Source organism: Ambystoma mexicanum, chromosome 5q (assembly GCF_040938575.1).
Source record: "Ambystoma mexicanum isolate Mex_15411 chromosome 5q, UKY_AmexF1_1, whole genome shotgun sequence".
In the NCBI taxonomy this organism is placed as follows: Eukaryota; Metazoa; Chordata; class Amphibia; order Caudata; family Ambystomatidae; genus Ambystoma; species Ambystoma mexicanum.
The window spans coordinates 1,350,636,587-1,350,663,359 of record NC_090933.1 but is presented as its reverse complement, the minus strand read 5'-3'; the positions used below and the strand labels follow the sequence as shown (position 1 = coordinate 1,350,663,359).

Genomic DNA, 26,773 nt, shown 5'->3' with positions numbered 1-26,773 from the left:
TGTTGACGTACTGTGCCAGTGCTGCGCCTGGGGCTTAGGTTGGTCTACCAGATGTTTCTGCTATTAATGGGACAATGTGGACTCACTCAGGCCCGTTTCTTGGCCCGGGTGAAGCGTGCAGCCCCCCGGGGCGCAATTGCCCCGGGGGGCGCAATTTCCCTGGTTCCTGGAGGGGATGAAATCCCCCAGTTTGTGGTGCAGCGCGATTGCCGTGGGCAGAGTTCAGCAACACACTAGCGCCTTAGCAGGTGCTGGCGCTGCCTCTCTGACTGTAATGTCACTTAGTACACAAGTACTACCTGACATTACGGAAGTTAGATGCGCCCTCTGACCACTTTCGCGCCACTTGGGGTGGGGGCACAAAATGGCGCCTTTCCTGATGGCCGTCCTGCAGTACTCACACGGTGGAACAAAGACGGCTGCTTTCGGTTCAGCGTTCCTGGCTTCCCGGACCCTGCCAAGCAAGAAGATCCCCGACTCGTCACCAGAAAGAGGATCGGTACAGCCAGATGCTTCTTTCAATCCCCAAAGAACGCCGACGCTAACTGTGCATAGCGTTCAGCAGTTTTTCGGACGTATTTCATGCTTCATTTACTTCTGACCATTTTGCTAAGCCCAGGGGAGTCGCTAGGCCTGGAAAAGACCCGGGGCTAAGATGATGTCAGAACTGTTGGGACTGGAGGCTAGCTAGTCTTTGCTGTAGCTCCTGAGATTCTATCCGGGGCTACAACCAAAAGATCAGGGGCTATAGCCCCCTTAGCCCCCCCTAGCAACGCCCCTGGCTAAGCCCCTTCTGTTTTTATTGTGGCTGTTGCCTAGCTCCATTAAGCTCGGTGAAAACATTGCATATGTTTACAAAAATAAATCCACGTGTTTCCCAAGTGAAAAAAAGAGACTTGACAGCGGTATCAACCTCTTTTCCCAAGTCTCTCCAAATTCTTTCTTTGTAGCCTTCGAACGATGCAAACTCTCCCTCGAAAAACGGCAAAAACGCTATCAAGCTCTTAATAATTGAACTTGAGGAAACATGTCATGAATTGCGCAGCTCAAAAGTTGCTTAACGCGTTGTAAATCAATATCAGTCTTCCGCACCGTCCCTGCCAATTGTATCTGGCATTATGCATTAACAGCACACAGGATGGCTTTCCACTGTTGCACTTTCCCCGGTAAGCACCGTGGTGCACCTGCACTCCCCATTCCCCCTTCAATCATACAGGGCAGAGTACAGCAGGCCCTGAGCAGGGGTGTCTGGAAATGTCTGGGGGCCTCCATGGCTGACATCCGGGGTACTCTGTCTGCCTACTGTACCACAGCAATATCAGTGCACTCAATCACACCATTGACCGGTTATAAGGACTGACAAGACTTACCTTAGAAAGTCATATATTGGGTTCCACGGAATTCACAACATTTTTAACATCATCCATTCTGGAGTAGAGTTTCCTAGATTAACACAATGCTAACAGTGTTGGCTAAACCAAGGGTTTTGGCTTTTGTGGAGACTTATGGAATCCATATTTCCAAGCACTGTGAAATAACATAAGACGGGTTCTTCCTCCAAGTAGCACACTGGAGACCATGTACATTATGCATGTTTATTCTGCCCCGATGTACACTTGTAGAAGTGTAGTACATACATATCGGCACAGAAAACACTGGCCCATCCACACATCAGGCCAGCATACTCCAACTGTGTATGGCCCTCATTAATGGAGCATGCAACTGCAGCATTGTTCACACAATTTTGCAGCTGCAAACACGTGCGAGTAGCATGCAGTTCTGCGATGTTAAAAACGACTGAACTAAGGTGCACTACATTGTGATAGGTCAATTGTTAGTCTAACGCACTTTGTTATGGACTGGGGTACCTGGGTGTCATTTGTTTAGCAGTGATTTATTGACTTTGGGTAGGAGTTCCTTAATGGTGTAGTTTGGGAGTGGAGCGCAGGGAGTGGGGTGCGGTGGGAGTGGTGTGCGGGGTGCGGTCGGAGTGGTGCGCCGGGTGCGGTCAGAGTGGTGCGCGGGGTGCGGTGGGAGTAGCATATGGCGTGGGGGGCACATTCCTAGTGTTTCGCCCTGGGCACCAAATGGACTAGAAACTGCCCTGGCACTGATCTTCCTTAGGAAGGGAAGGATGGTGATCACATGGATGTTTGCAAGGTCTTCATCCAGATTGGCTTTTTGGAGGGCAGGTGTTTTAGGTGTGAAAGAGGATCAATCAAGGTTTAGAGGAGTGACTTGATGTGGGAGGCAGGGAAACATCCTCCAAGTATGTGGTGTGATTGAAGGGTGAGAGACTTTTGGTGAGTTTGGTTGTTGATGTGAAATAGATAGTGTCTTGGTTGAGTGGGGCTGTAGTCAATGTCTGTTCTGATTTTTTAAATGTTGTCAATTATGATTTCTGTTATTTTATGACATTGCCTTTTTCACTGATTGTGGAATTGAGGAGTCCATGAGTATGCTGCAGCAGTGTCTTCTAGCCTTAAAGAGAGTTATGCTTTTGTTTCAAACCTCAGTAATCATTCCTAAATAGTTTGCTCTTTTGGGCATTTTAATGAGCTTCACAGTTGTGTGTGTCAAGGAGTTCCCCCCTTCTCACCTGGGTCTGTTCTTTGCTGGAGTCCTTGGTCGCTGCCTTCTTGCGGACAGACCTGGTCTTGAACAAGGCTGCCAGAGTCTCCTCCGACTCCAAAGTGCGTTCAGTTTCCTGGACGCGGGTCCAGAAAAGTAATAAGGCTTAAATGTAAAGTGGACCAAACATGAATCCAGGAATCCACAAAGGGTTTTTGCTGACCCATCGTATTTGTCAACCATGCCGCCCAACAAGACACTTTCTTTTGTGGCCGAATCCCGGGATTTGAGTGCAGCGTTTTCCGCCTATAGATTTTGGACCTCGGTTAATAGTTCTTGCATGCCACACATCAGGACCTGAACATGTCGCTATCGAGTTTGGTCGGGTGGTGTCTCAAACTGTCAAGGAGTTACCCCCTTCTCACCTGGGTCCGCTCTTTGCTGGAGTCCTTGGTCGCTGCCTTCTTGTGGACAGACCTGGTCTTGAACAAGGCTGCCAGAGTCTCTTCCGACTCCAGAGTGCGTTCAGTTTCCGGGATGCGGGTCCAGGAATCCGGGGAACTAGGAAAGGTGCAACTAGCACACGAGTCCAGGAATTAGGAGGAAAGGAAGGGGCAAGGAATGGGTAGATAGACAGGTACAAGGAAACAATACCGCGAGCTATGGGACACACGTCGGATCGCTACTTTGCAATAGCATTGAGACGCACGGAGCCGCTGAAGGCGCGGTCTATTAATGGAATACGTTACGTCCAGCAGGTGGAGCGAGAAAGGGGTTTCACGCTGGACGACCATGTTGGGAGTATTATGGAGTGCAAGCCCCGTTGTGACAAGGACCAGGAAGTCCAAAAGGGATGTGTTCTGTAGTTCATGACAGTGTGGGTGTAGTGAGATTGGATGGTGCTTTGTTTTTGCTCCATAATATCTCTGCTCAAAGGATGGCATGCGTGCTCTCTGGAAGCCGCATGAGATCCAGGGGGTGTGAGCTAACCATGTTTCAGTGGCCTGTTGGGGTGGTCAGGAATAGTCATAGCAGAACACATGCTGGCCATCTGGTTGTGGAGGCGACCCTCCAAGGCTTCCCTGGGGAAGGCTTTCGAGGACTGAGAGCACTTAGCCAGGCAGGGTTTAGCTGGTGAGGGGTATTGAGGCAGCAGCTTGATCTGTAAAGTTTAATTTGGTGGGAATAGAGACATTCCATGAATGTTGACATTAGATTTAGGTATCTGGTTCCTACACCCCAGCAGGAGGAATTCTGGCTTTCCTTCCCCACAGAATGACAGGCATCAGATATGGAGGTAAGCAGTTTCACTGTTGGCCACTTTCCCCAGGAACAGGATTAAACAAAGGTGTACTCTGCACTGCCCTTTTCTCAGCACAATCTAATGTACAAAAGGGTGGTAGGCTGTACCCAATCCACCCTACGCTTAACCAATTGCAGTCTTTGTATGATGAATGCCGATGATTAGCAAGAGAGTTGGTCTGTCTGCATGTCTCATTTAATGCTTGGAATGTGCGGTGTCCCAATGGCCAAACATTCACCTTTCTGTGCTATAACTGCATACATTAGAGGCAGTGGATACATGTTCCGTGCCAGTGCCCAAGATAAGACATTCAGGGTGGGGGGTGAGCTGCAACTAAGACTGAAAAAATGAAAAATAAAAGAAGATTTTTTGTGAGAAGCACAACAATTGGGATAGCCATATACCTACCCATATGTTATACCTAATGTATACCTATTTGTATATTATAGTGCAGCAGTTGCGGCAGTATAGTTAAGTATCAAGTTACATAGGAAAACAAAAAATTGAATAGCTAATAATTTATAACTTGCATGATGGATTTGGCTGATATTTTGCAAACAAGATGTTTGCCACATGGACTCCCAGACTGAACATGTTGTTGAAGATTCATTCAAAGAAGAACATGTTATTAAGAAAGCAAAGAACACTGTTTTCAGCCTACTCCCATTCATTTCCCCATAGAGAAAGAATCAAACTGTCTGCTCAGCGCACAGCAAAAATCACGGGACGGAATTGGACCAGGTACAGAACAACTTGGGCGCGAAGCATTGAATCGATTTCCGGGAGGCTCTGGGTATATTCTGTCCAGTAGTTGTTAAAATATTCAATAGAGAAGGGGGGGGGGCGTCTCCCATAATTATAGCTACATCTCTCATGGTGCTTTGCAACAGAGAAGCTTTTTCAGAAATGAAAAAAACACCATTTATTTTCTGTTCGAGTCAAGAGAATACTATGGTTACTTTCAAAATAAACGAGGTTAGCCAAAAACAATGAGTGCAAATAATGCCATTTGGAGGAGGGAAAAAGATGAGATGGCATTGGGCTAGGGGTGGGGAGGGGGAAAGAGGACACCATGTGAAAATGGGTGTTTTGGTGGGACTGGGGGCCAAGTTCAGAGCTCAAAGTTTTTTCATAACCAGGGTTATTTTCGCATAACCGAGGTTATAGTAGAAAATGGGATGAGGAACAAAAGTGTTTCACATCAATAACCAGGGTTATTTTACGAATAACCAGAGTTATTTGTAGTACATTACTTTTATCAGGGTTACACTACCGCGGTTATGCAAACATGTTTTATTTTTATGACTTAATAAAAATGATTAATACAAAACAAAAGTTGAATGTTACAGCTACAGTGAGGTGGGAGTAAAGGGTGTGGCCGAAGACAATGGCTACTGGGTTATTTTAAGGAACTGAACAGTGCAATTTGAAAGCAGACACAGTCGAAGGGTGTGATGAGTATCCATGGCCAAAGGTCATGACTAGTAGGCCCCAACAAAACCTACTGGGGTAACACGTCAAGGGACCACAGCGATAGGCTGTGGACACTGGCCTTGGTCGAAAGCCATGGCTATTGTGCCCAGAAGAAAGCTAGTGGTGTGGCCACGGCCGATGGCCAGGGCCACTGGCCATGACTAGTGGGCACATTTAGGAAACCTATTTAGCTGGTCAGCAATATAGCTGGTCAGATAGCACAGCGAGTAGAGTGCTCACTTTGACATCTGTGTGCAAAGCCTGCCAATGCAGGTTCGAATCCCAGCAAGGCCAAACTCATCCTTTCTGAGGTCGATAAATTAGCACCACACACAAGTAGCGCTCAGATGCCTGAGGGTACATAGCGCTATATAAATGATACATTATTATTATTATTATTGGAGCCATATGTAAAGTGGCCATGGAAAAAGGCCATTGCTGCAAGGACATGAAGAAAGCTAGTGGGGTAACATGTAAAGGAGCGAGGGTCGAAAGCCAGGGCCAATGGTCATGGGACAAATACATGGCTAGTGAGCAGGAAAGAAAGGTATTTTTTAAAAGATGCAGTGGCCACAGTCAAATGCCGTGCTCCCTGGCCATGGTCGGACATCCTGGCTAGTGGTCCTGATAGACATGTAGAGCGGCCACGCCCAAAGGCCGTGGCCACCTAGTGTGTACAAAAAAATCATATTGGGGGAACATGTTGGCTGTGGCCACTGGACATGGCTGATGGCCATGGCTATTGGCCTGTAAGCAAACTATGATGTACCAAAACACTTGGAATTCACTGAAAAAAACCTTAGTTAAGGTGCAGTCAAGTTGTTCAGATTTATTGCAACAAAACCCCTGAAATGCAGTGGATGTGGGAAGCCATGGCCATCTTACACGTTTTTAAAGGGCTATTTAGTTTTGTCCTTCAATAGTTCAACTAAACAAAGAAAGGAGAGAAACACGGAACGGTCTTTTACATAATCGCAAGACTCCAAATGGTCTTTACAGAAGGTAGCTATGAAGTATCTACATTTCAAGTCAACAGTACAACGAGTTCCAAATTAATCACACATACCGGCAGTGAATCAATATTCCGGTCTCTGCGTTGCCGCAGCATGGTATCTCTTATGAACACTTGTTTCGTTGCCACTTCAAAATACTTTCGATGTGCCGTTATAACTTTGTCCTTCAAGAATTAGACTAAAAAAAGGAAAAAAGAGGGAACGGTCTTTACAACCAAGAAAGCTCAATGCGATCTAAGCCCATGCATCTTTACACACAGACTGTGAGGTGACCACACTTCACATTTATTCACCTAGCAATACAACGAATTCTAGGTTAATCACACGTACCAGCAGTAGTCCGATTTGCCGGTCTCTGCGTTGCCGCAGTTTAATTTCTCCTACGATACGGGATGTGGGTGTTTATCGCCGCTCGAACCTGGTGTTCTAAAAATGGAGAAAAACACATGCGCGGCCGCGGTTACTCAACCATGTCCGTTTCTGCATCGGATCCTAACTGTATGTCTGTATGTATTATCGAGTTACCTTGTGATCGCAGTACGTGGCTCGTATCGCCTCGGCATCACTTTCCTTTAGCCTCAGAAGTTTCCACCGGCATCAAAGCAGGACGTGCTACTTCGCTTTGTCGTCATCGCGGCCTTTACGTGTTGTGGTGAGTCACGTGACATGATTTGAAAAACAAAAGAGGAGCTGGAGAGGTCTGCTTTCATTGGGGACATTTTGGAAGGGGCAAAATAGAACGGACTATGCTGCAATATGTAGCAAGTCCAACTTGCAAAAACATAGATCGCTGTATTTACTCCGCATAACTTACTTCTGCAAGGATGGTCCTAATATCATAAATATTTCCCAATAGGTACACCCAAACATTATGTGTGTGTTTATTTATGCAGAAAAAGGCCCCATTCGATATACAAATTTAGACCGTGTTTGACCGAGTCCAAATTATATAATCATTTCTGTTCCAATTTACGCAATTTCTTGTCACGGTCTCCACCACGTGGGTGATAGTCCATTTTTTGCAACACACACCAGAAGATGTCGTTGTGCGTGTGTTTCATATTTTTATAATGTTCTACCAATGGCTTGTCCACCGTGTTATTTTTAATACAACCACGATGTTCTCCAATTCTCGTGCGCACCGGACGTTTAGTTTTACTGATGTATATAAGTCCGCATGGGCATATAATACAATATATTTTAACAAAGGTAGCGGGCGCCCCTCTCTCGCAAGAACAGACATGATAACCTGTTCAGTGGTTATTAACCACTTGAGAGTTCGCAGCCACTGCTTTTACTCACTGTGCCTTTCACAGATGGGAAATATCCATTTGCATATCAGTCTTTGTCCTGCCCAGGGGCAGTCATTTTTTTTTTTTTTTTTTTTTGAACGAGAGTACCACCAGCAACCCCATACACGTGTTTCACCCTTGTTGGGGATCATCAGTGAGGGCGCCCGCTACCTTTGTAAAACTATAATACAATATACAACCCATTTGGTGGCGCAATTGCTAAAGGAGTCCAATTTCCAACTTATACTTTTCAAATCAATGGTTTTAATGTTCTTTGTGAATTGACACATGTTACACTTCCCGCACTTAAAATGTCCTTTTACCGGTGGAAGTTGCCACAATGTAGGTTGGGCATTTTGACAGATTTTGGACACTGGGTAGGTATGAACCAGTTTGTCTCTGATGTTAGTGAGGCGCTTCAATGCAAAACGAGGAGGAGGAATACTGAAATATTCGGTGTTGATCATTTTCCAATTAGCTAGAATGGTTTTCCCTAGGTCATTGCTAATCGGTGTAAATGAGGACACGCAGGTGATTTTGTCTAGAATAGTAGTATTTTGTTTCGATAGACAGTCTGTCCTTGATATATTGGCGGCCTTTTTTATAGGCCCTTCTAATAATATGAGAAGGGTATCCTCTCTCTTTTAGGTTGTTTTTCAAAGCCTGACTATGATTTTTGAAATCAGCCTTGTCAGAGCAGTTCTGCCTAATACGGAGAAACTGGCCAAAGGGTAGATTTTCCCTCAATGATTGTGGGTGGTAGCTGTGGAATTCTAATAAGGTGTTCTTTTGAGTAGGTTTCTTTCACTACTACTATGAATGATTTGAAATTGATACCCTTTCCGCACTCACACAATCTGCCTCACAGGAGAGCTGTTGAATGACAAGGAACCGTTGTTATCAACTGTCACTTCTCAAGATGTACTTAGTTAGGGTCCTTTCCTCATACCTTACTATGCTTCATCGAACCTGCTATTCAGTTTGATGAAATATTTTCGGTGAATGTACACTTTTACTTATATTAATAGTGATTCGAAGGAAAGGTTTTCAATGAAAAATGTTTATTGAAACATTCTTTTGATTAAAATAATTTGGTGAAAAGACATGTAACCCACCTGGAGCCACTTGGCATTTGCCGCGGCTTGGACGGCAGGTACCAGGAGGGACAAAAAGAAGGTCTCAGTGTGACTAAACAGCCAATACTGTTCAGGGATGTTCATTAAAGCTTTCAATGATAATTGACTGCATGGTTCATCACAATAGTCCCTCCTTTGCATGATCAGAGTCATTGATATGTCCATGTGTGATGATAAAGGGGAAGCGAGGGGCACTGAGGACAAAGGTGGCACAGATGTGGATTAGAGCATCAAGCGGGCAAGGATTAAGTGTTCCTCAGCAATGACAAGGACATGCACATGTAACGTGGTGTGATTTCAGACACCACGCCAGGCTGAATGCAACTCACTCTAGGCATACAATTAGCAAGTCCAAAAAATGTCCAGAAGAGCAGCTGCACCTCCAGCCAGGTCAGTGATGCGAAGCATGCAACTAAAGTTCCCATTTGTGCCAACAGGGGTAAGTGTCTGTATCTTAGCAGGTTTTTCTGGCTCCTTGAGCCATGTCAGAGGTTCTCTATATTCCTGACACACATTTCCACATTCTTAGTTTAGCCATGCCACCCTTTCTTCTGAGAAACCCCTCCTCCCTCCAGCTCTGCAACTCTTACACCCTGGCTCCCATCAGTTATTGATGATAATAGCCCCCTTTGAACTCTATTGGACTCTTTGCATACACCAAACCTTCTTATGCTCTTTACGACCTGTAGCTGAACATTCTCACTCAACAGGAAAAATGGATGCTGTAAATGATTGCCATTGGAACTGCCCTCGGATGCTGCACAAAGCTTGATGCACTAGACACCGTGTGTCTGCTAACTCTGTTTCATCCGGGATAAACACCCTTGGGACAACAAAAGCATGGGGGATGAGAGAGCAGATGTAGTATAATCCTTCCAATGTCTCTCCCAACTCTCCTCATGTGGCTATACCATACAATATCTCTTGCAAAACGATGTGCATCTACTATCGGGTATACATTTTCATCGTGGCTGCATACTGACATGGGTTGCTGGGATCAGCATGGTGACCAGGTTGCTCAGGAGGTGCCTGGTGATGGGTCCAGTGTCGAGTGAGACGATCGGCATGGTGCTGTGCTGTCTGTTGCTGTTAGAGCCTGCACTGACATGGCGGGTTGGGGTTAGCACAGTGACCTTGTTCCTCAGGAGCTGCTTGGTTATGGGTCCAGTGTGGGTTTGAGACCATCCAGCATGGTGCTGTGCTGTCTGTTGCTGTTAGTGTCTGCAGAGTGACATGGGGTTTTGGGATCAGCATGATGACTGCTTCCTTTTGAGCTGCTTGGTGACAGGTCCAGTCTGGAAGTGAAACCAATCTAGATGGTGATGTGCTGTCTGTTGCTGTTAGAGCCTGCATACTGACATAGGGTGTTGGGATCAACATGGTGTCCTGGTTCCTCAGGAGCTGCCTGATGATGGGAGCAGTGTGGGAGTGAGACCATCCGGCATGGTGGTATGCTGATGATTTCTGTTAGGGGCTGCCTACTGACATGGGGTGTTGGAATCAGCATGGTTTCCTGGTTCATCAGGAGCTGCTTGGTGACGGCTCCAATGGGGAAGTGAGAACATGGTGGGGTGCTTTCTGTTGCTGTTACAGCCTGCATACTGACATGGGGTTTGGGGATCAGCATAATGACCTGCTTCCTTTTGAGCTGCTTGGTGACGGCTCCAGTCTGGTAGTGAAACCAATCAGCATGGTGATGTGCTGTCTGTTGCTGTTAGAGCCGGCATACAGAGGTGGGGTGTTGGGATCAGCATGGTGACCGGGTTCCCCAGGACTTGCCTGATGATGGGACCAGTGTGGGAGTGAGACCAGCTGGCATGTTGGTGTGCTGCTGATTGCTGTTAGAGGCTGCATACTGACATGGGGTGTTGGGATCAGCTTGGTGACCTGGTTCCTCACAAGCTGTCTGGTGATTGGTCCAGTGGGGAAGTGAGAACACTGGGCATGGTGCTGTGCTGTATGTTGCTGTGAAAGTCTGCATACTGAAATGGGGTTTGGGGATCAGCATGAAGACCTGCTTCCTTTGGAGCTGCTTGGTGACGGCTCCCGCCTGGTAGTGAAACCAATCAGCATGATGGTGTGCTTTCTGTTGCTGTTAGAGCCTGCATACTTACGTGGGGTGTTGGGATCAATATGGTGACCAGGTTGCTCAGGGGGTGCCTGTTGATGGGTCCAGTGTCGAGTGAGACCATCCAGCATGGTGATGTGCTGTCTGTTGCTATTAGAGCCTGAAAACGGACATGGGGTGTTGGGATCACCATTGTGACCTGGTTCCTCAGGAGCTGCTTGGTGATGGGTGCAGTGTGGAAGTGAGAACATTTGGCATAATGGTGTGCTCTCTTTTGCTGTTAGAGCCTGCACTAACATGGTTGTTGGGATCAGCATGGTGACCTTGTTCATCACGACTAGCCTGTTGATGGGCCCATTGTGTGAGTGAGACCATCCAGCATATTGGTGTGCTGTCTGTTGCTGTTAGAGCCTGCACACTGACATAGGATGTTGGTATCAGCATGGCGATCTGGTTCCTCAAGAGCTGCTTGGTGAAGGGTCCAGTATGTCAGTGAGACCTTCCGGCATGGTGGTGTGCTGTCTGTTGCTGTTAGAGCCTGCACTGACATGGGGTGTTGGAATTAGCATGTTGACCGAGTTCCTCAGGAGCTGCTTGGTGATTGGGCCAGTGTGGATTTGAGACCATCCAGAACGGTGCATTGCTCTCTGTTGCTGTTAGAGCATGCATAGTGGCATGGGGTTTTGGGATCAGCATGATGACAGCTTCCTTTTGAGCTGCTTGGTGACGGTCCAGTCTGGAAGTGAAACCAATCAGCATGGTGGTGTGCTGTCTGTTGCTGTTAGAGCCTGCATACTGACATGGGTTTTTTGGATTAGCATGGTGTCCTAGTACATCAGGCGCTGCTTGGCGATGTATCCAGTGTGGGATTGAAACCATCCTGCATGGTGGTGTGCTGTCTGTTGCTGTTAGAGCCTGAATATTGACATGGTGTGTTTGGATCAACATGGTGACCTGGTTCCTCAGGAGCTGTCTGGTGACAGGTCCAGTGTGGGAGTGAGACCATCCGGCATGGTGGTGTATTGTCTGTTTCTGGTAGAGCCTGCATACTGACATTGGGTGTTGGGATCAGCATTGTGACCTGGTTTCTCAGGAGCTGCCTGTTGACGGGTCCAGTGTGGGGGTGAGACCATCCGGCATGGTGGTGTGCTGTCTGTTGCTGTTAAAACCTGCATACTGACATGGGGTGTTGGGATCAGCATGGCGACATGGTTCCTCAGGAGCTGTCTGGTGACTGGTCCAGTGTGTGAGTGAGACCATCTGGCATGGTGGTTATGATATCTTTTGATGTTAGAGCCTGCATACTGACATGGGGTATTGGGATCAGCACGGTGACCTGGGTTCTCAGAAACTGCTTGATGACGGGTCCAGTGCAGGATTCAGACCATCTGGCATGGTGGTGTGCTGTCTCTTGCTTTTAGAGCCTGCATACTGACATGGAGTGTTGGGATCAGCATGGTGACCTGGTTCTTCACGACCTGCCTGGTGACTGCCCCAGTGTGGGAGTGAGACCATCTGGCATGGTTGTTGTGATGTCTGTTGCTGTTAGAACCTGCATACTGACATGGGGTGTTGGAATCAGCATGGTGGCCTGGTTCCTCAGGTGCTCCTTGGTGACTGGTCCAGTGTGGGAGTGAGACCATCTGGCATGGTGGTTTGCTGTTTGTTGCTGTTAGAGCCTGCATACTGACATGGGTTTTTTGGATCAGCATGGTGTCCTAGTACATCAGGCGCTGCTTGGTGATGTATCCAGTGTGGGATTGAAACCATCCTGCATGGTGGTGTACTCTCTCCTGCCGTTAGATCCTGCATACTGACATGGGATGTTGGGTTCAGCATTGTGACCTGTTTCATCAGAAGCTGCTTGGTGATGGGTCCAATGGGGCAGCGAGAACATCCAGCATGGTGGTGTGCTGTCTGTTGCTGTTAGAGCCTGCATATTGACATGGTGTGTTGGGATCAACATTGTGTCCTGGTTCCTCGGGAGCTGCCTGGTGACGGGTCCAGTGTGGGAGTGAGACCATTCAGCATGGTGGCGTGCTGTCTGTTGCTGTTAGAGCCTACATACTGACATGGGGTGTTGGGATCAGCATGGTCACCTGGCTCCTCATGAGCTGCCTGGTGACAGGTCCAGTGTGGGAGTGAGACCATCCGGCATAGTGGTGTATTGTCTGTTGCTGGTAGAGCCTGCATACTGACATGGGGTGTTGGGATCAGCATGGTGACTTGGTTCATTAGGAGTGGCCTGGTGACTGGTCCAGTGTTTGAGTGAGACCTTCCAGCATGGTGGTGTGCTGGCTGTTGCTGTTAGAACCTGCATACTGACATGGAATTTTGGGATCAGCATGGTGTCCTGGTTCCTCTTGAGCTGCCTGGGATGGGTTAAGTGTGGGAGTGAGACCATCCGGCCTGGCTGTGTGCTGTCTCTTGCTTTTAGAGCCTGACTACTGACGTGGGGTGTTTGGCTCCGCATTTTGACCTGGTTCCTCAGGATCTGCCTGGTGACGGGGCCAGAATGTGAGTGAGACCATCCAGCATGATGCTGGGCTGTCTTTTTCAGGTACAGGCTTCATTCTGACATGGGGTGTTGGGATCAGCCCGGTGACCTTGTTCCCCAAGAGCAGCCTGGTGATGGGTTAAGTGTCGGAGTGAGACCATCCAGCATGGTTGTGTACGGTCTTTTTCAGGTACAGGCTTCATTTTAACATGTGGTGTTGGGATCAGCATGGTGACCTGGTTCCTCAGGAGCTGCCTGGTGGTGGGTCCAGTGTCGGGTGAGACCATCTGGCATGGTGGTGTGCTGTGTATTGCTGTTAGAGCCTGCATACTGAAATGGGGTGTTTAGATCAGCAGTGTGGCGTGGTTCCTTACGAGAGGCCTGGTGACGGGTCCAGAGTGTGAGTGAGACCATACGGCATAGAGGTGTGCTGTCTGTTGCTGTTAGAGCCTGCATACTGACATTGGGTGTTGGGATCAGCATGGTGATCTGGTTCCTCACAAGGCCTGTTGACAGATCCAGTGTGGGCGTGAAACCATCTGGCTTGGTGGTGTGCTGTCTGTTGCTGTTTTTTTGTTTGTTTGTTTATTCATTTGTAATGTGCACCAGACCCGGAGGTATCAAGGCGCTGCATTAAGCAGTTGGAAGGCTTAAGTGACAGAGTTACAGGATATAGGCAAGAATAAAACATAGTATAGGTTTTGAGCAGGAAAGATGCATGAATACACCAGGCATATGACGGGAAATACTTTGAGGGGATATACGGATACATCACCGAGGTATAAGTAGTACAGCAATCAAAGCTAAAGATCTGTGGATTTGAGCAAGTTAATGTAGTTGCGTCTAAAATTCGGGTAATGTTGATCTTCTCTAAGAGGGTGTGGCAGGGAGTTCCAAAGTTTGGCTGCTTTCACAGGAAAGCTACAACACCAGCCTTAGCAAGCCTAAATCTGGGTATGATGAGGCAGTTGGTGTTGCCAAGTCTCGTGGGTCTGGTGGATGTTCTCCTATGTAGTCTATCCGTGAGATAGCTGGGGGCAGCATTGTTTAGTTCTTCGTGGGTGAGGGATGCAGTTTTTAGAAGGATTTTATTATGGGTCGATAGCCAGTTGTTTTGGCGCCTGGTCGCTGAGATATGTGATCTTCCGGTCACACCAAGTGCAGCTCTTAAGGCGTTGTTTTGGAGGATTTAAATCCTCTGAATAATGGCTTTATTGGCGCCGATGTCGAGGGCATTGCAATAATCTAGCCTAGAGAGTATTAGAGCTCTGGCCAGGATCATGCAGATGTCATTCGACAAGAAAGGTTTGCCGGTCCTAATGAGCTTACAAGTGTACGCAGTGGCGGATTTCACTTGTTTGTAGAAGGAGAGGCTAGAGTCAAGGTAGAAGTCAAGGGTCTTTACCTCCAAAGCCACCTTGATGAGGTTCCCGTCAATGGTGAATGATGAGTATTTCTGGTCTAATTTCTTAAGGTTGGGGTGGGAGCCCAGGATGATAAACTCTGTCTTGTCATCATTCAGGCATAGACCGTGGGTTGCCATCCATGCCTGGATGATGAGATACACTCTATTCACCAGTGCCAAATCCGTGTCGTAATCCCCAGAAAGTGGGAGGAGAATCTGAGTATCATCTGCATTGTTCATTTAGGGGATACCAAGAAGGTCCATATCATCGAACAGGGGCTTGGTGAATATATTGTATAATGTAGGGGAGACACAAGAGCCCTGGGGGACACCACACGTGATAGGGATAGGATCAGCCGCTGCTGAGGGGGAGAAGACCCTCATGGTTCTGCCGCTCAAAAATGATTGTATCCATCTAATGGCCTCTGTAGAAAAGTGGGCCGCAGAGTCCAGGTGGCCTCATAGGAGCTTGTGAGCCACGAGGTCGAATGCGGCTGAAAGGTCTAGCAGTAAGAGGAGGGCTGTTTTGCCTTTGTCTCTTAGCTCATCGACCTGAGTTTTCAAGTCGATGAGGGCTGTTTCCGTCCCATGTAGGGGGCGGAATCCTGACTGTCTTGCTCGCAAGAGTTTATGGAGTTCCAAATATTTTTGGATTTGAGTATAAGCAACCTTATCAAGTATTTTGAGCAGGAAGGGTACCGTCGTGATGGGACAGTAATTTCTAGGAATTAGTGTATCTAGGGTTTGCTTCTTTAACAGTGGGAGGACCCAGGATTGCTTCAGGCTAGTGGGAATGATTCCAGATGAGAAAGAGGCATTGGTAAGTTTGGAGATAAAAGTGTCCAGATCTCTTGCAGCATCTTTTATAATCTGTGCTGGGCATAGGTCGCCTTGGCAGTTGGAAGGCTTGAGTGAGAGAATGACTTTTTCTACCTCAAGTATGGATGTTTTAGTGAAGTGGAATGGCGGGAAGGTCAGATGCTGTTTCACTAGGGGGTTAGAGCCTGCATAGTAACATGGGGTGTGGGGATCAGCATGGTGACCTGGTTTCTCAGGAGCTGCCTGATGATGGGTCCAATGTGTGAGTAAAACCAGCCAGCATGGTAGTGTACTGTCTGTTGCTGTTGGAGGCTGCATACTGACAAATGGATTTTGGGATCAGCATGGTGACCTGGTTTCTCACAAGCTGCCAGGTGACAGGTCCAGTGGGGAATAAGATCATCAAGGCATGGTTGTGTGCTGTCTGTTGCTGTTAGAACCTGCATATTGACATTGATTGTTGGGATCATCATTGTGACCTGGTTCCCCAGGAGCTTCTTGGTGATGGGTTCAGTGTGGGGGTGGGATGATCTGGCATGGTGGTGTGCTGCCAGTTGCTGTTAGAGCCTGCATAAAGACATGGGGTGTTGGGACCAGCATGATGATCTGGTTCCTTAGGAGCTGGTGACAGGTTCAGTGTTGGGGTGAGACCATCTGGCATGGTGGTGTGCTATATGTTGCAGGTGCAGACTTCATACTGACAAAGGGTGTTGAGATCAGCATGGTGACATGGTTTTTCACAAGCTGCCTGGTAACGGGTCCAGTTTGGGAGTGAGACCATCTGGCCTGGTTGTGTGCTTTCTCTTGCTGTTAGAGCATACTGATGTGGGGTGTTGGGATCAGCATGATGACCTGGTTGCTCAGTAGCTGCCTGGTGTTGCGTCCTGTGTCGAGTGAGACCATCTGGCATGGGGTGTGTTGTCTGTTGCTGTTAGAGCCTGCATACTCACCTTGAGTGTTGGGATCATCGTGGAGACCTGGTTCCTCAGGAGCTGCTTGGTGACGGTGGCTGCAGTGTGGGAGTGAGATTATCCAGCATGGAGGTGTGTTGTCTGTTGCTATTAAAGCCTGCACAATGACATGGGGTGTTGGTAGCAGCATGCTGATGTCGATCCTCATGAGCTGCCTGGTGACAGGTCTAGTTTTGGAGTGAGACCACACGGCATGATAGTGTGCTGTTTGTTGCTGTTAGAGCCTGCATACTGGCATGGGGTGTTGGGATCCTAATGGCGTCCTGTTTCCTTAGGAGCTGCCTGGTTACGGGTCCAGTGTGTGAGGCAGACCATCTGGCCAGGTGGTATGCTGTCTGTTGCTGTTACAGCCTGCATACTGACATTGGGTGTTGGGATCAGCATGGTGACTGCAGCTGCCTGGTGATGGGTGCAGTGTGTAAGAGCGACCATCTGACATAGTGGTGTGCTGTCTGCTGCTGTCAGAGCCTGCATACTGACATGATGTGTTGGGATCAGCATGCTGACCTAGTTCCTCACAAGCTGCTGGTGATGGGTTCAGTGTGGGAATGAGACCATCCGAGAATGATGGTTTTCTGTCTGTTGCTGTTAGAGCCTGCATACTGACATGGGTTGTTGGGATCAGCATTATGACCTGGTTCCTTAGGAGCTGCCTAGTGACAGGCCCAGTGTGTGAGTGAGAAAATCCAGCTGGTTGCTCAGGATCTGCATGGTGTTGGGTTCAGGGTGGGAATCAGACCACCCGGCATGGTGGTGTGCTGTATGTTGCTGTTGGAACCTACATACTGAGATGCGGTTTTGTATCAGCATAGTTACCTGGTTGCTGATGAGCTGCCTGGTGAAGGTACAATGTGGGAGTGAGACCATCTGTCATGTCGGTTTCCTATCTGTTGCTGTTAGAGGCTGCATACTGACAAGGGGTGGTGGGATCAGCATGGTGACCTGGTTCCTTAGGAGATGCCTGGTGACCAGTCCAGTGTGTGAGTGAGACCATCCAGCATGGTGCTGTGCTGTCTGCTGCTGTTATAGCCCACATACTGACATGGGGTGTTGGGATCATCTTATGTGAGGTTACTAACCCGACTTCAGGGTATATGTTGGAGCGTGTGTTCCTTTTTCATAGATCTAATTATCTGTGTCCTGCATTTATTTTTAGAATGTGCCCTCCTGTACCAATGGAAGAGCACATGTACCCTAGTCATGAGCTACTAATGTTGCCCTTGAACCAGCACATTTATATTATTCTGATCCTTTGATGGGGTGCCCAAGGTGTCTATGCCATTGGGCCCCTATAATTCCTTAATTCCTTAAGAGGGGCCCTTCCTTGTGGTCACTCTCTGCAGATTTTCCCAAAAGCAAAGACTGTGCTTTCTTAGTAACGCAAATGGCAGCAGAATTCTGAAACGCCTTTGAGCCACCTCCATATTTTCAAACCACTCCTGAGCCAATTACTTCAATGGTTTGAGGTTAGTATCCGTTCACTCAATATATAGTGAGACAACATACTTCTTGAAACATTTGTCATTGACAAAATAATAAAAACATGTTATTTGCCTGGCGTGAGCATAACTACAACGTTTCTAGTAATGCAAACTGGTGCAGTTGTTATCAGAGTGAATGAATGACAACTTGTGTGAGTGTGGCAGTTGTCTAAACACTGCTGAACCTGCTGAAGTTTGGATCTCAAAGGCAAGTTTCAGCCTTAATAAAAGGAGGTTCTGAACTCTCTCTCCTTTTCCCACACTGCAGGAACCCTGTGATGGCTGCCCTGGATGAAGTCATGATCGCACTGAAGGCTGAGGGTACGTAAACCAATAGAAGGCTTCACCCTACCAGTGAAAGGGAACAGAACATACATCCTCCTAACATCCATATCCTTCTTGCACAGTTCACACAAACAAAACTGAAGTGCAAAAAGTCATATCTTATCCAACACTGACAATACATACATATACAACTCATGCAGTTCAAAAACCCACATCACACAAATACTCTATATAGCACACATATGATCCATGTTTCACAATTAGTATATAAACACACACACACACGACTATCATCTGTTGCCCTGAAGTGTATTGTGGCTCCTGTCTATCCTGCACTGTTCTACCAACTCAGTCTGTTGTTGCGGAACCTGGTATACCAGAGGTCATGGAATTGCTCTCCAGAGGATCCCAACAACCCTCTCCCTGAATAACGTAGGACTCAGCCAAGGACAAGTTAAACTGTCGTTTATTACAAAAAACCAACAGGGATTATATAGGACAATCTCAATACTCCAATAATTCTCCACTTCCCCGGATGTGCTGCACAGTTTTTATCTCAACTGGTGTCATCACCTGGGCCCTCCCACAAAAACGTATCTCCCCACTGATTGGGTACTTAGAGTGGTATCACCTATGTCTGTCCCATATTGAGATTATTATACTGCCCCTTGCATGTCAGGTGGCTGACTAGCCCCGTCCCCAAGAAACTATCTATTACATTAATGCAGGGTCGCAGACTTACCATTGGCCCTTGGTTCTCAGCCCTCTGTGCACCTCTTGAAGGTGATGTGAAGTGACTATGGGTCCCAATTGTATCTGGTAGTAACACCACCTTTGCCGATGAAAGTGTGCTCTCCATTGCAACATTTGTTTCACTTCTCATCTGGGTTGCTGAGAGTGACTTGTCTTCCCACCACGGATGAATGCCCATTGTATAGTTCGGCTGCATCACCTATTTGTGGACCACAAAATCAAGTTCTTGGCTCTGCATTTATGAGGATTTATTCTGTTTCCCTGCAGCTGGCCCTTTGTCATTTAGAGCTTAGAATGTGCCTGTTTATCTCTGAACCAGCCTGAGCCTGCTTCCCTTGCCTGGTGTCCTGTAGCTTGAGGCCTTCTGTAATTTTCCTTACTCTTATTTGGTTTCTACATGTTCGCACTGTGCTATGTTTCATATAAGTTAGTTGTACATGGTCCTACCAGGCTCCATATATACTCCTGTAGTCCCATATGATAGGATAGGAAATGATATGATGTGGCATTTATAATGCACCTGTACACAAGTGTTGCTAGACATGACAAAATAGAGTTAATTTGCCATAAGTATCTTCAAGCTTGCTCAGTATCTCTTGTTGCCTTGCATTTTAGCGTTACTGCATTTGGCTAATAAAAAACAATATTAAAAAGCTGTGACAGTATGCATGTGTATCTGTCCTCTATCTACAGAACTGTGTAAGCATGTGCTTCATATATACAAGTGTGTGTTTGTGTAATGCTGTTTAGGGCTGCAAGTGGGCTTCATAACTAACGCAGCTACGCTGTGGTGTCACTAGTTAGCTCAGTGTTTTCATGGCAGTTAATCAATGCAGTCCATTAGAGTGTTTGCGTCCACGATCACTGTCGAGTCACCTGTATCTGAAAGGATATGCACTGCATAAGGTTGGTATGGCTGTTTGCGGGGATACCTCTCTGCATGAAACACTTGTGTACGAGCATGATAGAAATAAAATATCAATCAATCATACGTGCCAGTCAGTGGTGCACTTGAGGATCGTCCAAATAATGAGATACTCCGAGTGTTCTTGGCTCTTCGGTACTTCATGTTCATGGGGGTGAGGAGGGGCATTCCTGGGACCCTCTCTTCAAGTGGCTGCAAGAAGATCACTGCCGCAAGTTACAGGTTGTAGGTTAGCCCCAAACACAAGGTGTTCCGACACATCACGTGATTTATCATGTGTCCACTGACATGAAACTTGGGTGCGTAGTATCCATCCTGTTGTCATCTACTATCTGCAGCCCTGAGGTGTGTGTTGTGGCCCACTTAGAGAACATACATACACTGATTACTTGAACAGGGACTTTATTGACAACTTGCATATTAACAGGTTAATGACTCATTTTGTCCTCTGTGCTATTACATAATCATATTTTATGGAATGGTGCAAGATGTGGAGCGAGACCCGCTGCAGTCAGGTGGTGGGCCAGTGTCAGGAGGAGTGCCAGGGCTGCCTTGGCATCTTTACTGCTCCCGTGCTCAATATGGCGCTTCGTGGGCAGTCCCCACCTATCGCCGGGTCGCGTCTTCTTGCGAGAGGTCGGGCACCACTTCTCGCAAGCTCAACGACTCAATATACCTCTCTTTGTTGAGCAACAAGAGTTATTCCATCACATAGTGTGCAAAATGTCCAGGTCTTCTCCTTCCCTTTGCAGGCTAGTCCCTTCTACCTCTCGCTTTTGTGGCAAGGTTTCCATCTCTGCTGTTCTCTCCTACAGTACTTCACCACTCCTTGGACTGTTCCCTTCTTGAACTTGAATTCCTTCAAACTGTTCAATCTCCTCTCCTCCTGTCATTTCACATTTTCATACAATCTGTGCTTCTCTTTAATTGCCAGACTAATTCCTTCATGTCCACAGTGTCATCTTCCCTTTTCTTCCGACAGCCATGGTGGGACTAAGGTGGACATTGCTGTGCGCCCTCTGAGTAGGCGGGTCAGTGATATGTTTGTGATCCCATTGGGGTTGAGATGATGGACTGCCATGGCTTCTTTAACTGTGCTATATGGGTCTAATCCGGCTGCTATCACTAGTGGCATGCCCCCTTTGATGAACCTGTTTGTGTGCTCCACCAGGCCATTAGCTTGAGGATGATACAGGGCCGCATTTATCTGGTGGATATTATTTTCCAGCAGACATTTTTCCATCTCCCTTGGGACCAGTGGACCACTTTATCCATGACCACTTTCTTTGGTAACCCTTCCCTTTGGAAGATATTTTTGAGGAAGTGGGTCACGATAGGTGTAGTGATGCCCAAAACATACTCTACCTCCACCCACTTCAATAGGTAGTCTATCAACATGATGCCAAGCTTGTGTTCTGGATTAATTAAATCAAATGTGCCTATAAAGTCCAGCCCCAGTGTTTGCCACACCCCTTCCTGCACCTCCGTTTGGTGTAACGGAGCTTGCCTGGCCGTGAGTCTTTTATCACTGTTGAGGCATTCATGACACCTTTTTCCATTGTCGCTCTTATGTTCCGGTGCATGCCAGGCCACCAGTATGATTCTCTCACTCGCCTCCTCATCATTCTGCTCTCCAGGTGTCCTGCATGAGCCCTGCACATGATAGTTCTCCTTAGTGTCACTGGTGGAATGGCTTGATCACCTCTCAGTGGCATTCCCCCGTGTTTGAAAATCTCATCAGCCACCTTCCAATATGGACGCAGGCCTTCAGGGATCGCCTTCTCTTCCGGCCAGCCCTTCATGTCCCATTCTGTGACGTGTTTTGTCGTGGTATCTTTAGCAGCCTCCTCCTTCCAATGATTCTCACTCCTCTTCAGGAACTCCTTGCTCCTGAGATCAACTAGTGATGCAACTATGCGTACATCTTTGAGGAAGCTGGTCGCTGCCTCTTTTGGTTCAGGCAACCTGGACACGCAGCCCCCCTGAGCATTTTTCCAACCTGCAATATGCACTATCTAATATGTATATTCTTCCAATTTTGCTGTGATGCGGGTCAGGAGGGAAGTGGATGGTCGGGTGCCTCCTGGATTCATCATGTGCACCAGGGACTTGTGGTCCATTACCAACAGAAATTTTGTGCCCCACACATATGGTAGAAAGTAGCTACCTACGAGCCACACACCAGCATTTCCTTCTCTATGGTGGAATAATTCCTTTCCGCTTTTGAAAGTGCTTTTGATGCAAATGCCACAATGTTCTCCTCATCACCTTTTCTTCTGGGTTAATGTTGCCCCCAATCGACATGAACTGGCGTCAGTGGTGATCCCCATTTTCCACTGTGGGTTAAATGGTTGGAGGCAGGGTGCATGAGTGATGCCTTCCTTGACGTCTTTGACGGCTTTCAGCTGCTCTTCTCTCCACTGATAATCTGCTCCTTTCTTGAGTAGCTCTCTGATGGGGACAGAAATGTAAGGCACACATTATGCATAGTACTCGGACAGGACTAAAAACGACCTCAACTGCTCCTTACTGTTGGGTGGGGGTGCCTTGACTATGGCCTGGAATAGATCCTTTTTTCGGGCTGATCCCTGACTTGGATATCGTGTAGCGCATATACTCCACTCTTGCAGACTGTAATTTGCAATTTTTGTAGCATAGTCTAACTCCTGCTTCCTGTAATTTGGCTAGCACTTTGTGGATTGCTTTGTGGTGCGTCTCCTGATCCTCAGCATATCTCAGGATGTCGTCATGAAAGTAGGACACATTCCCTATGTTCTTCAGCAAGGAGTCCATCATGCGTTGGAAAGCCGACACAGCCGAGGACAGGCCGATCGGCATTCGTGCAAACTGGTATGTACCAAATTGAGTTATGAAAGCTGCAAAGGGTCTTGAATCACGATGCAGTCTGATCTGAATATAGGCATTTCTCATGTCGAGCTTCGAAAACACTTTCATTAACAGAATGAGTTAATTTATGTTTGGTAAAGGGTGGCTTTCCGATACCACTTCAAGATTTAGGCTATGAAGGACGATGCAAATTCATAAATCCCTGTATTTTTTTTTTTAATTAGAACTATGGGACTGAGCCATTCAGACGACACTACCGTTTCAATCGTCCCTTCCTTCAACATCTTGTTGAGCTTCACCTGCAGTGCACTTCTAGCCATTGCTGCTACCGGTCTCACCATGTGCTTTATTGGTACGTGCCTTGTTTCAATATGACTTTGTGTCCGTAGTTCCTGATCTTCCCAGGTGTGTCGGAGAACAGTTCTGGAGATCCCTCTTTGGTGATCGATGCTCCTCCTCTGGCTACGGACAGCTCCTGTCCCTCTACACTGGGATCCAGTCTGATTTGCAGCTTGGCTTGGTCATCCCATCCCAATATAGCTGGACCCCTTTCTGCAAAGTATACCTTTGTCTTTGTAACTCTTCGTTTGAACTCCATGGTAGCTCAGATATATCCCAGTAAATTCACTGTGGCCCCACCAAAGACTGTGGGGTTTTTACTTGGTCATGCAAACTTTCTCTTTGCTGACCATGCGTTTATTAGTGTCTAACAGCAATATGGTGAGGTCTGAGCCGGAATCTGCCATCACTCTCGTCTCGCGTCCGTCCACCTAGATGGTGCAGTGGGGCTTTTGTCTGCGAGCTGTGACACTGTTGACCAAAATGACTGTGGGATGTCCCTCTTCTTCAGAGGTGGCCTCGTCCCTGACCTCATCACTCTGCACCGCCGTTACTTATTTCTTACCTCTCCACATGCAAACCGAGGCAAAATGTCCAAACCTTCTGCATTTGGAGCGCTCTCAGTTCCTTGCGAGGCAATCTCTGCTATTTGGCAAGTGAGTGGTGCTGGCGCACCTATGGCACTTGAGTGGCTCACGTTTTCCTGTTGTATCTTCCTCAGCTTTGCATTGCCATCTATCACTATCTGCCCACTCCTTGCACCTGCAGGATGTTTCCTCCACCCCTCCTGCAATCTGGATGGCTTTGTCTAGTTGAGGCTCCTTTTCGAGGATGAATTTGTCATGGACCTTACGATTGTTGGTGCGCACTATGAGCATGTCACAAATCCTGTCTTCCGACATGCCGAAAAATGCACACATCGCTGCCAATTCTCTTAGCTTGACCACATAGTAATTAACCGGTTCCGCCGGCACCTGTTTTCTGCTATAGAACCTGATTCTATGTAGGACTATGTTCTCTTTGGACGAAAACCTCTTTGCTCTCCTCCTCACTGCTTCTTTATATGCATCGTCTTCATCCCCTTCCCCAGCTTCGGGATGCAGGCCCACAAATGTCCTCTGGCCTTCGACCCCTAGTGCATTGAGCAACATGGCCTTCTTCCGTGCCGCAGGGTAATCAGCCCCACTTACCACCACCAAATATGTCTGAAACAGATGCTCCCACTGAAGCCATGGAATGACAAGCCTACCGGGGCCTGTAAGAATGGCGGGTGTGGCGTCGCTCCCTGCTTCTTGATGGTCGTGGGCAGTCCATGAATCCTCATCACCAATTATATTGTGGCCCACTCAAAGATCATGCATACACTAATTACTTGAACAGGGGCTTTATTTCCAACTTGCACATTAACAAATGAATGACTCTTACTGTTCTCTATGCTGGTAAGTAATCATCTTATATGGAATGGTGTAGAATATGGAGTGAGACCCGCTTCAGTCAGATGCTGTGCCGGTGTCAGAAGGAGCGCCAGGTTGCCGTGGCATTTTTCCCGCTCCCACGCTTAGAATGGAGATTCGCAGGCAGTCCCTGCCTCTCGCTGGGTAGCGTCTTCTCGCGAGAGGTTGGTCGCGACTTCTCGCGAGCTTGACGTCTCTACAGTGTGCCATGCCTGCATCCTACCTGCCCTATGCTATTCTACCAACCCAGTTGGCGGAAAGAAGACTTCTTGCATGCGCAGCAGTTTAGCCCCACCTACCACCAGCTGCTCAGATTCATCACATGGCTTGTCACATGTCTGCAGACCCAGAAATTCTCTGCGGAATATCCATCATGCAGTCATCTTCTCTCTGTTGCCCTAAACTGTGCCATGGCATTCCTCATGCATGCGTTACACGGTTCTATCAATTCAGTGGGTGGAAAGAAGATCACTGCCATGATCCACAGGTTAGCCCAACCCACCTCCAGGCAGAGGCAGATTTAAGGCAAAGGGCCCAGTAGGCATAAATTACAGAGGGCCCAGTTGGGCGGGCCATGGATTTGGAGCCTAGAGTGGGTGGAGTTGCACAAAGATGAATTTTAGGAACAAATGCTTCATATTTTTTAAGTTGTGTTTTTATTTTACAGTTTTCTGTGTTTTGTGGCCTGACTCTAGCTAGAGACAGCTGGGCCTCCTCGCCAGGTTTTGCTGCAGTGGTGGTGATATTGAATGATCAAGCCTGAAGCAAATGTTTGGAAATGATAGGGTTCAAGGCAATGGGGAGGGTCATTATAGGAGGTGATGTCACAGGATAATTCCTATAGCATGCAGAACCATTTTGTGCATGTCCCCAGTGTTCGAACCCCACAAACTTCTACCAAGTTGGCAGCTAAACAAGCCCAGATGAAACCCAAGGTTGGGGAACATGGCTGGGTGTGTCTGTAGGGTGGCCAACCAATCTGCATTTTGTGGAACTGTCTCAATTTCATGGGCCGTGTCCTAGATATTGCACACAGCCAGCTCGGGTCAGGAATAAGGTATGACATGTCTCATCTGAAGCAGGGTCAGCTGTCCAAAGTCTTCCAAGCTCACACTTTTCGTGTGACAGATACAAGCGTAGGGAAGTGCAATGCCTTTCCCTCTGCTTCCCCAGCCCCCCCCAGATTCAGCTTTGTGTCAACCTCATTTGAATAAACTGATTAGAGATGGATGACCCAGTCACAGGGGTGCCTGGGTAAGGGCTGTTGTCCCTTAGAAGGTGCAATTGGTGGGTGATAATAAATGGGTGGGGAATATAACGCCATGCTGTGTAAAATAATGGTTCAAGCAGATAACCTTATATTGACTTCTATTTCACTGTGAATACTTTTTTAAAATACAAATGATATTGTTTTTAGGTTACATTTCTTTGTAGACTGCTACTGCAATCGTGCATTGCACAGTGGCAAAAATAAAGCTATACTTGTCTTTTCGTTTGACCTATTTCGATAACAATATATATGTCAGGTTGGTTTCTTATGTTATTTGTGTACCTGTCAAGGCATTGATAGAAAAACTAATTATTTCGTTTTTGGAAACCCAAACCTTAAAGAATTGTTCTGCCCTATGACTGGGAAGATATGTAGTCAAGTCACCACTTCACATTATAGTCTACATTTGAATGGTTTAGGCCAGGGAGTTTCAATGCTAAACAGTTCCTTTCCTTCCAAGCTGTAGAATGCCCCCATTTTCAAGGCATCTATCTTTTGTCAGCAAGGCTGCTTGTATTAAAAAGGAGGCCTCTGGTTTTGGCTTTAACAATTCACTTTGCAATGCCCATTTTGAACTAATTTGTTTCAATGTAAAAAAGCATTTTAGTGTGGTTTTCAATCTGCAGAAGGCCCACATTGCCATGGCCTCTTTGATTTATCAAAGGAAATATCCTTTTCATTTTTGTACAGTTTAGAAATGTACTGCTGCCCCTTCAGTCTGCTAGACAGTATTTGTGCATTTTTAGGCCAATTCAATTTTATTTCTCTGGAAAGCGCCTTTTGATGTGGCGGTCCTCTCTGTGTGTTTTCAAGGAATTGCATTTTAGGCCAACACAGCCCAATGCAGTTTCCTGCAGTGAAGAGTGTCCTG

The 26,773-nt window shown here is 47.2% G+C and overlaps 1 protein-coding gene across 3 annotated transcripts in view; it reads left to right on the top strand.

Moving 5' to 3' along the window:
• LOC138498133 (GTPase IMAP family member 7-like) overlaps positions 1–26,773 on the top strand; it is a 272,213-nt gene that overhangs the window by 188,695 nt on the left and 56,745 nt on the right. For 2 of the 3 annotated variants that reach the window (XM_069622007.1, XM_069622006.1), the window contains exon 3: positions 18,298–18,350. The exons of the other annotated variant lie outside the window; for it this stretch is intronic. In XM_069622007.1, the coding sequence (XP_069478108.1) occupies positions 18,298–18,350 (53 nt within the window). The remainder of the gene's footprint in view (positions 1–18,297; positions 18,351–26,773) is intronic. 3 annotated transcript variants of the gene reach the window in all.